Genomic DNA, 16,721 nt, shown 5'->3' with positions numbered 1-16,721 from the left:
AAGGTTAGACAAGAATTCTGGAAACTCACTGAGGAACATTGTGTATGGCCCGGGGGTCCTAAAAATAGTAGCCATGTAAAACGATTCATCGGCCTGGTTAACTTTCATGAGTAAAACTTAAAAAGAATGAAAACCAGTGATGTGTTTAAGAGTATATATATATCTACTGTCATAAATATTAGCAACACCCCCTCCTTTTCGGGATGCACGAGGGATATGATCACTAGTATAACCAGGAGGAGAGGCCTCATTTAGGGCAGTAAAATCATCAGGCTTTAACCATGTTTCACACAAGCCAATAACATCTAGTTTAAGATCAGGGATCTAACATTTAGGAGTCCCATTTTGAGATGTGAGGTAATACAGTCATTTTTATTTGCGACCAAGGTGGAGGAAGGCTTTATCTTAATAAGGTTGATTTTGTCAGCACTACCTTGTTTAACTTTTCTCAGCCTGGAACGAGTCACAATGGCAATAGGCAAAACTGTACTAACTACTCTGGCTATGCTATCGACAGACTCCACTATGCTAGCAGGCTGGCTAACAGCCTGTGCCCTGACCTACACTATATCATGTTAAAGCTATAGGAGTGAGACTCCTGTCAATGTTCCTAGAAAAAAGAAGAGCACCACTCCAGCTAGGATGGAGTCCATCGCTCCTCAGCAGATCAGGCCTGGCCCTATTTCTGGGAGAGTCCCAAAAAGAAGGCCAGTTATCTACAAAGTCTACCTCCTGCGACGGGCAGAACTCCGTTTTCAGCCAGCGATTGAGTTGCGCAAGTCTGCTGTAGAGCTCGTCACCACCCCTAGCTGGGAGGGGGCCAGAGTGTGATTCCCTCCAGAGAATGTTTCCACTGCTCCGGAGTCCAGTGGCAGCAGGCTTTACACCACTCCAGTCGACGCTTAGCTTTGCACATGTTGATGTGAGGCTTGTGTACAGCTGCATGGCTATGGAAACCCATTTCATGAAGTTCCCAACACACAGTTCTTGTTCTGTCGTTGCTTCCAGAGGCAGTCTGGATCTCTGTGGTGAGTGATGCAACAGATGATAGACAATTTTTATACGCTATACACCCCACTCTGTAAGTTTGCATGGTCTACCATTTGGTGACTGGGTTGTTGTTGCTACTAGACACGTCAACTTCACAATTAAAGCACTTACAGTTGACTGGGGCAGATCTAATAGGGCTTCAGTATGACCCAATGTTTGTCTATGGAGATTTCATGGTCATGTGCCGGATTTTATGTGAGCAGTGGGTGTGGCTGAAACACCTGAACTGAATAATTAGTAGGCGTGTCCACATGTGTTTGGCCATATAGTGTATAGCTCAAAAATGTCCAGAATATCTTTTGATCGCAGCATGGCGTGCTGCTTGTTGAGACCTTCACATTGTTGGTCATGTTTAGATTGAACTGGGCTGGCAGTCATCAAGCCTGGTTGTGTCTGCTCTAATTGAATCCAGTGATCAGCTGAATTCAGTTAATGGGTTGACTGAGAAACTCAGGGGGCAATCACATTACACACAGGGACAATTATTGTTGGGAAACATTTTTACTTCAAAAAATATAAGAATCATTGAAAAACTGAATTCTGAGGTTTACTCAGGTTCCCTTTGTCATATAACATTTGGTATGATGATCTGAAACCATTCATTGGGACAAATATGTAATAATAGATTAAATCAGGAAGGCGGAAAAGACTTTGTCACGGCACTATATAAATCATTATGCCTTTTTCATAAGATTCTCCTGGAATCAGGATCATTAATTAATTCCCTTCTTATCCCCGTCCCTAAATACCTGTCATAAACGTCAAGTAAAATAAGGAATCACAAAGAAAAAGTTAGACAGTTCACAACAAACAGAGTGCGTTATTAAAACCCTTCAAATGATGCTGGCTGTAAAATGCAAAAAAAGACAAATGCTTATAATTACATCTCACCTGTAATGAAAGTACACTGCAACACTGAAACAGTGTATGTCACTTTACTTGGTTTTTTACTTCAATTTATTTGGCATATACCAACGTACTGAAGATGCATTTGGGACTTTTAATGTGAATGTGAATTCACACTGAATGTGAGTGTGAAGTTAGCCATCATTCTCATTCACATTCCATTCAGAGTAATGTGAATGTGAATGATTAGTTAGCCATTGTCCAATTCCTATTTTGAAAGTGAGTGGTTAATATTTTCACCTATTTTAGCCTTACCTATTAAAACGGTGGACAAACGTGTAATTTGGTTGGAAAGCACCTTTTGATTCTGTACATAGTGGTAGCTACGTAATTGGGTATGTAAAAACATTAATTTCATTTAGTCATTTTAGACCTTGTTGTTTTCTTTGAACTAATGAATATTTCCGGCTACGTCCTTCCATCATGGACACATCTTAACTGTGGTAGCCCCGTTGGTCAGTTACGGTTGGAGGATAAAAACAAAAAACATTAAAATGACTAAAAAGCTGCCAAAATGAACACTGGTTTTGATGTCATGGGGCAAATATTGGCAAATACTTTACATAGTAAACATTGATGGGTGACCCGTTTTGGCCTTGACAGTGCTACCTTCACAAACCGCAGCTAAGAATCAGAAATCATCTTTAAGTAATAGTGAATCACAGGAATCTAGTCATGACAGGTTTGAAGTCCCAATAAAAGTTTGATATTGACCATGTGGTGGTGTCAGTCTGGATAAAGGTCTGATATGGACCATGTGGTGGTGTCAGTCTGGATAAAGGTCTGATATTGACCATGTGGTGGTGTCAGTCTGGATAAAGGTCTGATATGGACCATGTGGTGGTGTCAGTCTGGATAAAGGTCTGATATGGACCATGTGGTGGTGTCAGTCTGGATAAAGGTCTGATATTGACCATGTGGTGGTGTCAGTCTGGATAAAGGTCTGATATTGACCATGTGGTGGTGTCAGTCTGGATAAAGGTCTGATATTGACCATGCTGTACTCAACAGTAGAGGCAATCACAAACAGTAGAGGTCCTGTAAAAATAACTAAATTAATTGCAAGATTCAATTTGAATCAATTAAGTGAATCAACTAATTAAATCCACTGCAGCATCAGGTGTCGATAATGACCAAAACAGACTGAATTACTAAATACATTGTCTTCGTAAAGGCACCCTCACATTATTTGTGCGTTATGCTGTATTGACCAGGACGTTAACATTGACACAGTGGTATGTATCCCGCGATCCAGAGAGGAGCCTGTCCCTCCACATTCCTCCAGATCAGAGGAATAATTACCGTCCAACAGGGATGTCAGCTGGCTGCTTGGGAGTCAGGTGAGAGGACCTAGTGTTTCCAGTTGAGAGGCGAGGGCCAGACATTGAGATGCCAGACTGAGCCATAGCCGAGCGGAGACAAGTAGTGCTGAAGTGCTGCTCCCCAGCATTCAACTGGTCCCTGGTGCCTGCTACAGCTGGATCAACACACTAGCCGGACTCCAGGAACACAAAGGTAAAATCTGATGATGAGCAGCTAAGATGCTAATGCTAACTTAGTGGAACGGTGAATGCTGTGTAAACTTCTTGGTGCATTTTCTCCCAAATAAATTCCTAGTCTTCCCAGGTAGATAAACCTGCGGTCCTCATCACCTCTTCCTGCTCTTAGTTGACCGCTGGACCTGTTCCAGGTGGGTCAGAGCTGTACTCAGACCGATCCTGAGCCTCACTGTCGATCAGACCCGAGATGCAAGGGACACCTGAGGGGAGACAGACGGGTCGATAACAAATACCTGAAGAGAGACGGCTCAGATAGACAGATATAACGGGCCTCTGTTACAGTTATCTTGTTCTTATTCAACAGAATGATCTAGATGGAATCATCACAGAAGATCATGTCATATTCTCTTGGGATTTCTGCACAAAACAACATTGTTGTTGTTTTGTTGGGGGGGGGGGGTCTGTGCTTTGTTTCTTAGATGCAGACACGTCCTCAAAGGCAAATTATTTTGCAACAGTCACGCCCCAAGAAATTAAATAATTGTTTAAAACAATATTAAAACTGCAAGGGATATTTAAAATGAAAAAGGTAGCATATGTGGCATTTTAGACAACGTTTGCCTTCTGTTCAAAACCCCAGCAAGATAGGAAGGGACCAATCCAGACACTTTCCAAGAGAAAATCCCAGGTCGTCCCTACTGCCACAACCCAGTCCTGGTCCCAGACCCCAACCGGGTCCTGGTCCCAGACCCCAACCGGGTCCTGGTCCCAGACCCCAACCGGGTCCTGGTCCCAGACCCCGACCCGGTCCTGGTCCCAGACCCCAACCCGGTCCTGGTCCCAGACCCCAACCCGGTCCTGGTCCCAGACCCCAACCCAGTCCTGGTCCCGTCCCCAACCCAGTCCTGGTCCCGTCCCCAGAGCCCAAACCGGTCCCGTCCCCAGAGCCCAAACCGGTCCCGTCCCCAGAGACCAACCCAGTCCTGGTCCCAGACCCCAACCCGGTCCTGGTCCTGACCCCAACCCGCTCCTGGTCCTGGTCCCTTCCCTATCCAAATGAAGTGCAACCCTCCACACAGATCCTGTGGACTAGCTCACATAATCAACACGTGTCTGTCTGTGTTACATGGGAATGGTGATACTCACGGTGGACAATCCTGATTGGCCAAATTAGGATGGTGCAGAGACTGATGGCCGCTACGACGGCCACGCCCCCTGTTACGATGACCATGACGTCATGGTAGTACCACACACACGCCGGACAGCACACCTGGGTACTGACACACACACACACACACACACACACACACACACACACACACGGGTTACAAGAACAAAACTCACTCTGTTGAAGATTACCACACAGACACTCAGAGAGAGCCACAGACACTCAGAGAGAACCACAGACACTCAGAGAGAGCCACAGACACGCAGGTGCAGGACTCACTGGCAGGGGTGCATTGTCTGGATGATCATGACAGCCAATCCGTTCGCCACCTTGTCCGTGAAGCTCATCGCCCCATAAACAAACGCTCCACTTTGCTGTGAAACACACAGAGACAATCAACAGAAGGCTTCCTCTACGTAGCAGAAACACAGGAGTTCAAGTTGTGACTGGCTGAAGGAATCACCTCCGTGTCCCTAAACTGACCTGAAGGAATCACCTCCGTGTCCCTAAACTGACCTGAAGGAATCACCTCCGTGTCCCTAAACTGACCTGAAGGAATCACCTCCGTGTCCCTAACCTGACCTGAAGGAATCACCTCCGTGTCCCTAACCTGACCTGAAGGAATCACCTCCGTGTCCCTAAACTGACCAGAAGGAATCACCTCCGTGTCCCTAAACTGACCTGAAGGAATCACCTCCGTGTCCCTAAACTGACTTGAAGGAATCACCTCAGTGTCCCTAAACTGACCTGAAGGAATCACCTCCGTGTCCCTAAACTGACCTGAAGGAATCACCTCTGTGTCCCTAAACTGACCTGAAGGAATCACCTCCGTGTCCCTAAACTGACCAGAAGGAATCACCTCCGTGTCCCTAACCTGACCTGAAGGAATCACCTCCGTGTCCCTAACCTGACCTGAAGGAATCACCTCCGTGTCCCTAACCTGACCTGAAGGAATCACCTCCGTGTCCCTAACCTGACCTGAAGGAATCACCTCTGTGTCCCTAACCTGACCTGAAGGAATCACCTCCGTGTCCTGACTGGCCTACCATTCACTAAACCTACATGGGAAAGAGACTTGGTTACACAATGATGGCAGGAAAGCATCTCCTCAGTTAGATTTTATATAGGTTAGACAGTATCTAACCTAAACAGGATCACAAAGTCTGTCCTTTCTGTGTTTGATGCAATGGGGTATTGGGACCTAATTCCAAAAACCCTGGTGTGTTTTTGCTTTCTTTCAAAGAGATCACACTCCTGAGGGGTATTCCAGAGATACGGCTCAATAAATTCAAGGCTCCCTGAACACATCTGAGGGTCACTGGATCTCAGCCGGTCCACGGAGGAGTGCCTGCTGGTCCATGGATGATCCATAATGGAGCAGCTCCATTTATTGCATTGACAGTTCCTTCATAGAATTAGAGTTACATGCATAACCACAGTGATGTCCGCTATTTAGTGATTGGCACAGAGTACTTTCCATGTCACTCCTAAGAATTAGACTTTAGTTACTGATTGGTTTGGTATTTGTAAAACAGGTGGGTATCTATATAAACATTTTGTGAGAACTGCTGATGTAAAAAGTGGATATCATTCAGAAATAAAACATTGATTTAAAAAAAGAAAATACTTCTAATTGGAAGCGGCCCCCAGAGAAATAAGGTCATGCTGTATATGCCCCTGGTAAAACAAAGCCTGACAAACTCTGATCTACTGAAGTTCCAATTATTAGATCCCTTATAATGAGCGACATCCAATCCAGACTCCGGTGTGATTTTCTGCAAAGAGACAGGCCATGGTGACAGAATATAATCTGATTGTTGGATGAGCTCTGTGTTTATTCACTTGGAAAGGATAAAATCAAGATAGTTAAGCAGGTATGGAAAATAAGGTTTCTAATTAGGCTATTCCATGGGCTCTTTAGCAATCTGAAAACTAAGAAGTCCTGGTTTTACAGAGCTCACAAAGGTACTAATCCTGCTTGCTGAAATATCCCTAGAGACTTGCAATTTAAGATCAACAAACTATTGTTGCTGGCTAGGAAATGGACATTGATAACTTGTGGGAAATAGTCATTACTGTACTCTTCAGAATGGCGTTTAGACATTACTGTACTCATGAGAATGATCTTTAGTCATTACTGTTCTCTTCAGAATGACCTGTAGTCATTACTGTTCTCTTCAGAATGACCTGTAGTCATTACTGTACTCATGAGAATGATCTTTAGTCATTACTGTTCTCTTCAGAATGACCTGTAGTCATTACTGTACTCTTCAGAATGACCTGTAGTCATTACTGTACTCTTCAGAATGACCTGTAGTTATTACTGTTCTCTTCAGAATGACCTGTAGTCATTACTGTACTCTCCAGAGGTACGGGTATTGGGATATGGCAGTTAATCAATACCATGACTTGAATAGAATACCGTCTGGTCCCCGATGAGGTCAGCTGTCATAGAGAGTGACATCACGAGGATGGTGGCTGACCCCGCCCCCAGGAGGATGGCCGTCACATAGATCTGGTCGCCCATCTTGTCGTCCAGCAGTACCCAATAGGAGAAGGCCATAATCAACAGAAGGCCCACGAAGTAAGTCATCTACCAATCACAGACAAGCAAGACAGAGTATATTACAAGCATGTTCTGAATGAAGTAAACGTGAATGAGGTAAACTTAATAAGAAACGTTAGTCAGTTTAACACAATCCTCAATGGAGTCTGGCGACTGCTGAAACATGTAATGCCGTGGCGTAGAGATTAAAGACAGTGCCTCTCATGTGGAAGACCTAAGTTCGAATCTATTGAGAGCAGCAACATTTATTAATTATTTCTGGTAGATTCCATGATTCTCTGTTCCTTTCACTTGATGAAAAAGTTTGTTATCCTCGCCTTTATTGATAGTTATTCTATAAATGCAATTCACGTTCTTTTGCCATGAAATGAAATCACTTAGGTAGACTTGCTAGCAATTGCTCAATTCTTATGACTATTCCAGTAAGTTAGTAGATTCCGGTAAAGCTTATTACTGGCTAATACGCAGTTAAAACGGCCGGTGGCAAACGTAATACATAGCCGCTATTTGTGGTGGAGGTAAACTTAGTAAAAAATGTCATTCACAAACGGCCTATTAACTATTCAAACGGCCAGTGGCAAAAGAGGATTTGTTCAGGATAGAGACAAGAGGCTTTACTGACACCCATCTAATGTACAGCCTTGTGGTGTATGGGTTACCGACGCAGCCTTTCACGTGGGTGACCCACGTGGGTTTGAATTTTCTATTGCGGGCCGGCTGAACTAGGCTTGCCTGGTTTCTTGTTTTATAGGGAATACATTTTGGTTGCAAAAATGTCCACTTAAGTATATTCTTGTGAGTGTGACTGTGTGTTTGGGTGTTCTAACATCACCTGAAAACATTAATCCAGGTGACATTTGACTCAAATGTTTTTGTAGGCTTATGGGTTAGGTTCAGGGTTATGGGTTAGGTTCAGGGTTATGGGTTAGGTTCAGGGTTATGGGTTAGGTTCAGGGTTATGGCTTGGGGGTTACGTTGAGGCATAAAGTTACTGAGGTTAAGATTAGGGTTAGATTCACAGGTTTTGAAAAATATATTTTCAAATAAAATTAAAAAAATCTAGAAATGTCCCGATAATACTGTGCATGTGTGTGTGTGTGTGTGTGTGTGTGTGTCTCCATGTGTAGGTGTGTGGGACTTACACATTTGCCGATTCGTCTGCTAATCGGCTTCATGATAAAGGAGGAAGCAAAGCCACTGACATACATCACCAGGGGAATGGTGGCAATGTATTTCTGAAAAAGGGAACCGAGAGAGACAGGGTTTATTACAGAGAACTACACCTTTTCAGACGTAGGGACTCTGATGCCTCGGACAAACTTCTGTTATGGAACGGTTGTAGAGAATCAGAATGACCAGAACAGGCGTGAAACCTCTAACCACGGATGTTTGACTGGTTAACCCATGTGTACTGTGCGACATTACCTTCCATTGTGATATTTTAATTCAAATGACTCTAACGGTTGTGAGTAATGGAATGTATTTGTTGTAATGTTAGCAGAGTTTGGTGGAACAAATCAGATTCTGTTGGTGACATTTAAAATTGAAGAAGTCCTTCAAGGATTGGATGTGAGCACTTTGAGAACTAACACAAAAATGTAACATTAACAAGAAGCACATTGTCAGACATCTCAGTTTTAACTTTGTAATATCCTGTCATTTTGGAGTTCACCTAACATACTGATTTCTATGTTTTACTGTGACGTATATTCTTCTAATGGGAGATTCATATTTCTGGAAGAAGTGCTTAACATGAACACAAAAGTGTTCTTACTGAAGGGGTTCAAAATAAACTATACAAAACCCTTAAAAAAAGAAAATAATGTTAGCTTCAAAATTCAAAAATAATTGTTGGTGAGCTGGTTATTGTTACCTTTGGCAGCATTAGTGAGTTGGTGAGGTACATGGAGATGTAAGTCTGTGACAGATTCACCATCAGCCTTGTTGCCATGTAGATAAACGCCACCTGGACAGGAAAACAGAAAGATCCAACCTTTGTATTTACATGGCTAAAGCACCATTATTCACGTGTCCGAAACGCCGTTATTCACGTGTCCGTAACGCCGTTATTCACGTGGCCGAAACGCCGTTATTCACGTGGCCGAAACGCCGTTATTCACGTGGCCGAAACGCCGTTATTCACGTGGCCGAAACGCCGTTATTCACGTGGCCGAAACGCCGTTATTAAACTTTCACATGGCTAAAACCCAGCTATTCACATGATTAAGTTGACGAGTTTCACAGAGAATTCAGACTCTAGGGGTTATAGGTCAAAGTCAAAGTAGTTCATTTATCAAATATTCAGAATAACACACAGTCCCATTCTGAACAATTACATTTGTGTGACACGCAGTAAGGTTAGCCAGGAAGTTCTGGAGAAAGTCTACTGCAGTCTTACAAAGAACATCTTCACAGCCAATGAATAGGACAGCTGCGTGTGAATGTCCTGATCACCAGGAATCAACCTTCTGTGGTCACAAGTAGCCAGAATAAAAACATGTAAAGGTAAGTGTTTCACTTGGCAGTTCTGTCATACATTGTGATGCCAAAGGGATTGTGTGTTTCAGTGTTACCTGGTAGAAGGAAGGCTGCTCCAGCCAACATTTCCAACTCAGCAGCGGCTGGGGAGGAGAGATGGCCTTTAGGCCAGGGATAAGGGGCCGGCGCTCTCCGTCCTCTTCGCTCTCTTCTTCGTCCCTCTTTACCTCCTTCTCCCCTTCGCCCCCTTTTGTTTCCTTCGTGCCCAGGTGGAAGACGAGAGAGAAGAGAGCACCAATACCCAGAACTATGAGGCTCAAGTTCTGAAAGAAAAGAAAAACAGTCAAATAAAAATTTAAGCAGTACACAAAGGATATAGCAAAGGTCAAGCTTTAGCCTACAGTTAACATCCTGATAGAGACATGAGGAAGCAGATGGCATTCAACCATTCAACCACAAAAATGCTGTGGCCACACCAACATCCTCAAAAAATCTTAGGGGCTTTTCAGGAGTAAAATCTTTATCATGTCCTCCTCATCAGTTGTAAAGGAAATGCTCCACAATCTGATTCAAACCCTTTTACTAGTTATTCTGTATATGTGGATGTCTGTAGCATAATCTCTGCAACCCTGAACAAAAATCTCAGCTAAACAAACAATCTTGTTTTAGTTGTCTTCAGTCCTACGACAGACTTTAACACGTTTATGTCATCTCTGTCTGGCTGTCATAGATATTCTGTGTGGTCATGTAATGCTATTTATCCAGAAAACGTATTCACAATGTTTTCAGGTTGTTGTGTTATAATGTGGGGTTAAAATTAGTTAGCCAGCTTTGATTATAAAACTAAATTCTAAATATAGAAATAATAGATTTCCAGGATAATAATGAAACAAAAACTAACATGTTGTTTTTTGTTGTTGTTTAATTAGACCCTGTATACTCCAAGCTATTGCGGATTTAATTATGCCTTTCAAGCTAATTATCTCCATAGTAACATCTATGTAGAAGGAATATAAAAGAGTGGTAAAAATGGTGACACTAACATACAGTAGATTTGGTAAGCATTTACCTCTAGGTTCAATACATGTTAGCAATTCTTTTTTATAATTGTGGATCCCCTCACTGTGTTTGTGGATCCCCTCACTGTGTTTGTGGATCTCCTCACTGTGTTTGTGGATCTCTTCCCTGTGTTTGTGGATCTCTTGCCTGTGTTTGTGGATCTCTTGCCTGTGTTTGTGGATCTCTTGCCTGTGTTTGTGGATCTCTGGCCTGTGTTTGTCATTTTTTTGGAGTCACAATAATGAGGTTATTTCTTCTGTTGTTTTCTACCAATACAACACTAGTATAAGTCCCAGAGGGCTTCAGGATGACAAGCTGAAGTCGTTTCCTTCCTTTCCTACAGCTCAGTCCTAAGAATGACTGTATCATAGATGAGTCTTTGTGGTTAAATACATAATCCACAGCATAGTTATTAACTTGACCTTGCTTAAAATGTACTAAATGTTTGATTTGTCTCTAATAATAATAATAATAATAATAATAATAATAATAAAAAGAAACTGTGTATAATACTCACCCTGAATATATTTATATCTATGGGCCCCAAAGTCTCAGTGAGGGTGGGTTCCTGATCGGACTCTGACTGGAGGTGGAACAGCAGATAGGCCACAGCATACACCGTTATGTTAGCCATCACCGTGAACGCATACCTGCCAAGACGAGGACAACCTTACATGCCTGCCAAGACGAGGACAACCTTACAAGCCTGCCAAGACGAGGACAACCTTACATGCCTGCCAAGACGAGGACAACCTTACAAGCCTGCCAAGACGAGGACAACCTTACAAGCCTGCCAAGACGAGGACAACCTTACAAGCCTGCCAAGACGAGGACAACCTTACAAGCCTGCCAAGACCAGGACAACCTTACATACATGCCAGGACGAGGACAATCTTACTGGTCCTTCCTCAGTAACCACTTCATTAGAGCAATGCTATTCTGCCTGACAGACATTTTGTTGTTATTGTTGCTGTTATTATTAATTACCACCATGGTATATTCACCTTGTTGTTGTTTACCTGTATGCAGTGAGCTCAACCATGGTATATTCACCTTGTTGTTGTTTACCTGTATGCAGTGAGCTCCACCTTGGCGTGTTCGCAGGACACAAGCTCAGGGATGAGAGAGAGGTGTGAGATCTGAGTGGCAGCCCAGCCAAACTGGAAGATGATGATGAAGGGGATGAAGTAGGTGAGGCTCACCCACTGGGGTGTGTCCTGGTTGCAGCCCAGACACTGGTTAAAGATGAAGGCAAAGGACACCAGCACACTGACCGTCCCTGCAGAGGGAGACAGACAGTCGGGGGCCTTAACCATGCTCTGCCAACTGAGCCTATCTCAATGCAAAGGATCATGGGATTCTTTCTGGAACCTCCGCACTTAAATATAAAGAATATATGCACTTATGACTGTAAGAGGCATTGGATGTTAGCATGTGCTAAATTGCATGCATTATTACTATTAAAACAGATGCCTATTAAAGCAGTCACCTGGTGACCTGAAGTGCATTATTTGATGACCAGGCACTCGAAGGGAGGTGCTTGCTGTGAATCTGCTGTTGTTTGAATGACTCAGCTTAAGAAGTGAGCACAGATCACAAGACTAGACAAGTTACGTCCAACACGAAATACAGTTTGAACATAACACATCTCGTCTTAACAATAATTTATTATTGAGTGGCATATAGTACAATATAGAGATTATAGAGATATAGAGATTGCCAACAGTGTAAAACTAAACAGGTAAAATATATTTCACAAGTGTTAGTTATAACAATAAATACAACTTTTCATACAAATACATTGATGCAGTAAGAGTAGCCCACTGTACAGTAACTCACCCACTAAATGCCATGTCTTCCTCTTTCCGTAGGTCCGAAAGCCGGGCGTTCGGTCCGATTCGTAGCCGATAAGAGGAGTGCAGACCCCGTCCGCTATCTGTCCCACTAGCAGCAAGACGCCTGCATAGGTGTTATGGAAACCCAGTACGGAGTGATAAAACACCAGCAGATAGGTGAACCACATTGAGGCGCACAGATCGTTCAGAAAGTGCCCTACAGAGTAACTTAGCCGCCGCCAGATGGGTAGAGACCGATCGGTGTAGTCTGCCATGATTTTGTCGAAAATCGGCAACTTTTATAGCACAATGCTGTGTTCTACAAAATAGTTGTTTAAGATATTAGGAGATAGTTGGATTCCTCAACCCAACGTGTTATTCTATTTGAGCGCTATCTGAATAGCGCGTCAACGAGCAAAACAAATCCACCGTGACGAGCTACAAATCGATATTCCTCCTGCAATACATTGTTATGCTCACTCAAAATGATGTGTTAGTGTCCGCAGGGTCAGCTGACAGCTATCGGAAGAAAAAAACATTCCCCCGAAGTGTGAGAACACCTCTACCTCTCCCTGGTAACCGGTGACGGTTAACTTAACCAAACCAGCGGGAGCGCCCGGTTCAAAACATCCGGCGTCAATAAACACACCGCCTAAAATATATTTCTGTAATCGATTCAGTGTGAATAATGACCAAATTCTATTAAAATATCACGCTTCATCCCGTCGGATTGACCTCTGGTGTTCCCCGGAGCAACATAGTTACGCTAGTTACGAGTTGTGACCACAATGGCCGACGGTTTTGACGTATAAGGAAAAGGGACCCATTCCAGGTCTGGACCAATAGATAACGCAGTTTTGGTGCTGTTCTCACGTGATGCTTACATGTTTTCCGAAACGTGGAGCGGGTTGACTTCATTTCTTATTGTGTCCTTTTTTGTATTTTTAAGATGCACAATTGCTTATGGTTTAATGAACAACAGATAAGAAGCGTTGTATCATATCAATTGTTGAGTTGTCTGAACGTCGCATTTCAGTGAGAATGTTTACTATTGTTGTGAAATAAGCTACGTATTTTGGATCACGTATGGAGACTCCAATGGAGCATAGATATCAAGTGTGTGAAAGTTGTATACAGTGCATGGAATCAGTCATTTTTTAAATACTGAGGGTTCTGAACCAATATCCTCTGGCAACCTTAGAGGGGTCTAGTACATCGAGCCTCACATCAACTTTTCATCAAATCCAGATTCTATATGGAAAGGGAATTCCTTGGTCACATCTTTGTTTAATGATGGGCTACATTGTAGGACAAGCCACTCACCCCAAATGCACTGACATGTTCTGTTTACTTTGTCCTATTACGTTCTGGTCACTTACAGTGGACATATGACCCTGGACCCACTTCCCAGAGCCCTTCTAGTCCAACATTAACACCGTAGGACCCAAAGGTTCTGACAAGGAAAACATTCTTCAGTCCACAGCCAAAGGGCTGTATTACAAATACATTAGCTGGCTCACTTGCCTCTATTCTGAAATATTATTGGAGACTAGCTTGAAATTGTAGTCATAGTCACATTTAAATAACCTAAAATGACACGTTTAGTTTTCCAAATTAACCTGGAAATGTTATGTTGGTTGTTTACTAAGGTTAGCTGGCTAATTCAGGGAGGTGGTTCTGTAGTACAGTCCCAAACAACGCTCAACTGGAAGTTCTGTAGTACAGTCCCAAACCACGCTCAACTGGAAGTTCTGTAGTACAGTCCCAAACCACACTCAACTGGAAGTTCTGTAGTACAGTCCCAAACCACGCTCAACTGGAGGTTCTGTAGTACAGTCCCAAACCACGCTCAACTGGAGGTTCTGTAGTACAGTCCCAAACCACGCTCAACTGGAGGTTCTGTAGTACAGTCCCAAACCACGCTCAACTGGAAGTTCTGTAGTACAGTCCCAAACCACGCTCAACTGGAGGTTCTGTAGTACAGTCCCAAACCACGCTCAACTGGAAGTTCTGTAGAACAGTCCCAAACCACGGTCAAACACGTGGAACTGGTTGTTCTGGATAGGACAAAAATAACCTGCCTTCCACTAAAGAGCTGGTGAATTTGTAGGAAATACTGTAAATGATTGTGTTTGATAACCTGTATGAGGTCTATTGCTCTTTTACTAGTTTGTCATACAAATCTGGTCTGTTCATTCTAAGCCAAATGAAAAAGTCACAATCATTGACAGGAACATGAATTATTTTATGACCTACAATGCAAGAGTGTCTATTTGTTCTGTGTGCAGAACAGACTAACAGGCGAGAGGAATACTCATCAGTATAAAACATTTTTATAATATGGAGATCTTCAAAGTAGGAGTTATCCCTCATCAAAAATTAATTTGCTTATTTGTGTTCCAAATCATGATAGAAAATCCTAAAGGATGTTTTTTACTGTGGTAATATAACTTTTTTCTTTTTAAATAAGGCAAGAATGTAATGTACCAATGTCTACTCATTCCAAAACAAATTAGATTTAACTTTTTTTATGTTGATGTATGAATGTGTACAGTCAGATTTTCAAAATGATTATCAAGCAAAACCGTGACAAAAGGAGTAAGCCTGATGTTTGGCATTTTGAAAGCAGAACATTCTTGGAATTGCTGAATGTTTTACTTAAGTGTCTTCCAGTTGGCTGATTTGGATGTGTAGAATAAAAGCACATCAACAGGAAACACTGTCCAAATAACACCCGTTTTACAGCCGAGGGCACTACCTCTGACCAAGACAGAACTCTGGTCAGAAGTAGTGGGCTAGAGAACAAGGTGTCATTTGGGACACGGTTAGCAAGCTGTAGTAGCCATAGCAACTGGTGACCTCACTTAATCTGAGAGACACAACAGATCAGCCAGGAGTAGAAACCATCCCAGATCAGTCTTTATTTCTGTTTGTCCATGTTGAACTTTAATCCCAGAACTCAATGTTTTCAGTTTTTCTCCAAAGTGCAATTTTAAAGAGATGAAATGCGCTTCTCCAGCGTCCCTCCCCACCCTCCTGAGACTGGTCACCGTCCGAAATTCACGTCCGTTCATCCATCCAACCACAGGAAAAAACTGAGAAAACAAGCAGAAGAATGAAAGAAAAGAGAAGCAAAAACAGCTCTTAAAAAAAAAAAAAAGGAACATATTTCTTTCAGGAAAACGCTACGACAGAGGTAAAACTTTTCAACAACTCAGAGAAAGGATTTCAAAACTTCATTTTAAATTACAAAAAGAGAGGGAGGGGAAAGCATAGATTTTTTTTTTTTTACATAGACATATCTTTTCTGATTCTGGTATACATATTAAACAGATATTTCTCTCCCGTCTGCAATGCAACATAGTGTGATTTCAATCACAAGCTCAGTTCTTCTTCTTTCCAACGCTGATCCCAAAATAAAAAGCCCATTGCACATGGAGCCTATGGGTTTGGCTGTTCCACGTTGTGTTTTCTAGTCTCTGTCGTCCTCCGGACAATGTTCAGTATGTTAATAAGTACTGTGAAACGTCTCCAACAGTCTCTTCCTGTTCTTTAACACACATTAACGCATTACTCTTAGGTCTTCTCTGGCTGGGTGCCTCGCTCCATCCACCCACCACTCCATCTGTCGGTAGCAGACCTATAATTTGACCCCACACACCCATCGGTCCATCAAATCCATCCTTTTTTAAATCTACCCATGTATGCCTTCTGATCCTCCTTTCCCACTTCTTTAAGTTTAGAATATAAAACAGATCCAAGCAGAGAGTCCTGTTTCTGTCCCGGGGGGGGGGGGGGGGGGGGGTCCTGTTCGTCTGTTGCAGTACTGCAGAATGATCAACAGGAGGCGCTCTAACTGAACAGACAGTGCAGTCCTGGGGGGAGTCCTGTCTGTCCTGGGGGGTGTCCTGTCTGTCCGGGGGGGTGTCCTGTCTGTCCGGGGGGGTGTCCTGTCTGTCCTGGGGGGAGTCCTGTCTGTCCTGGGGGGTGTCCTGTCTGTCCGGGGGGGTGTCCTGTCTGTCCTGGGGGGTGTCCTGTCTGTCCTGGGGGGTGTCCTGTCTGTCCTGGGGGGAGTCCTGTCTGTCCTGGGGTGTGTCCTGTCTGTCCTGGGGTGTGTCCTGTCTGTCCTGGGGTGTGTCCTGTCTGTCCTGGGGTGTGTC

At 43.2% G+C, this 16,721-nt stretch overlaps 1 protein-coding gene across 2 annotated transcripts; it reads right to left on the bottom strand.

Moving 5' to 3' along the window:
- Positions 1 to 1,535: 1,535 nt before the first annotated feature.
- Positions 1,536 to 16,511, bottom strand: mfsd12a (major facilitator superfamily domain containing 12a). 2 transcript variants are annotated; one of them, XM_034291407.1, is made up of 10 exons: positions 12,566 to 16,511; positions 11,795 to 12,005; positions 11,244 to 11,376; positions 9,763 to 9,990; positions 9,063 to 9,155; positions 8,332 to 8,424; positions 7,046 to 7,216; positions 4,903 to 4,997; positions 4,602 to 4,732; positions 1,536 to 3,715 (listed from the first exon to the last, which is right to left on the bottom strand). In XM_034291407.1, the coding sequence occupies exons 1-10, from the start codon at positions 12,834 to 12,836 to the stop codon at positions 3,621 to 3,623; spliced, it is 1,521 nt and encodes a 506-aa protein (XP_034147298.1). In that variant the 5' UTR covers positions 12,837 to 16,511; the 3' UTR covers positions 1,536 to 3,620. The 2 variants fall into 2 exon arrangements, 1 of the variants encoding a protein (XP_034147298.1); XR_004575602.1 differs by having other exon boundaries at positions 3,628 to 3,715; positions 7,027 to 7,216.
- Between the last annotated feature and the right edge of the window lie 210 nt (positions 16,512 to 16,721).

This window comes from Esox lucius, chromosome 3 (genome assembly GCF_011004845.1).
Source record: "Esox lucius isolate fEsoLuc1 chromosome 3, fEsoLuc1.pri, whole genome shotgun sequence".
NCBI lineage: Eukaryota > Metazoa > Chordata > Actinopteri > Esociformes > Esocidae > Esox > Esox lucius.
This window is presented reverse-complemented; position numbering and strand designations above follow the sequence as displayed.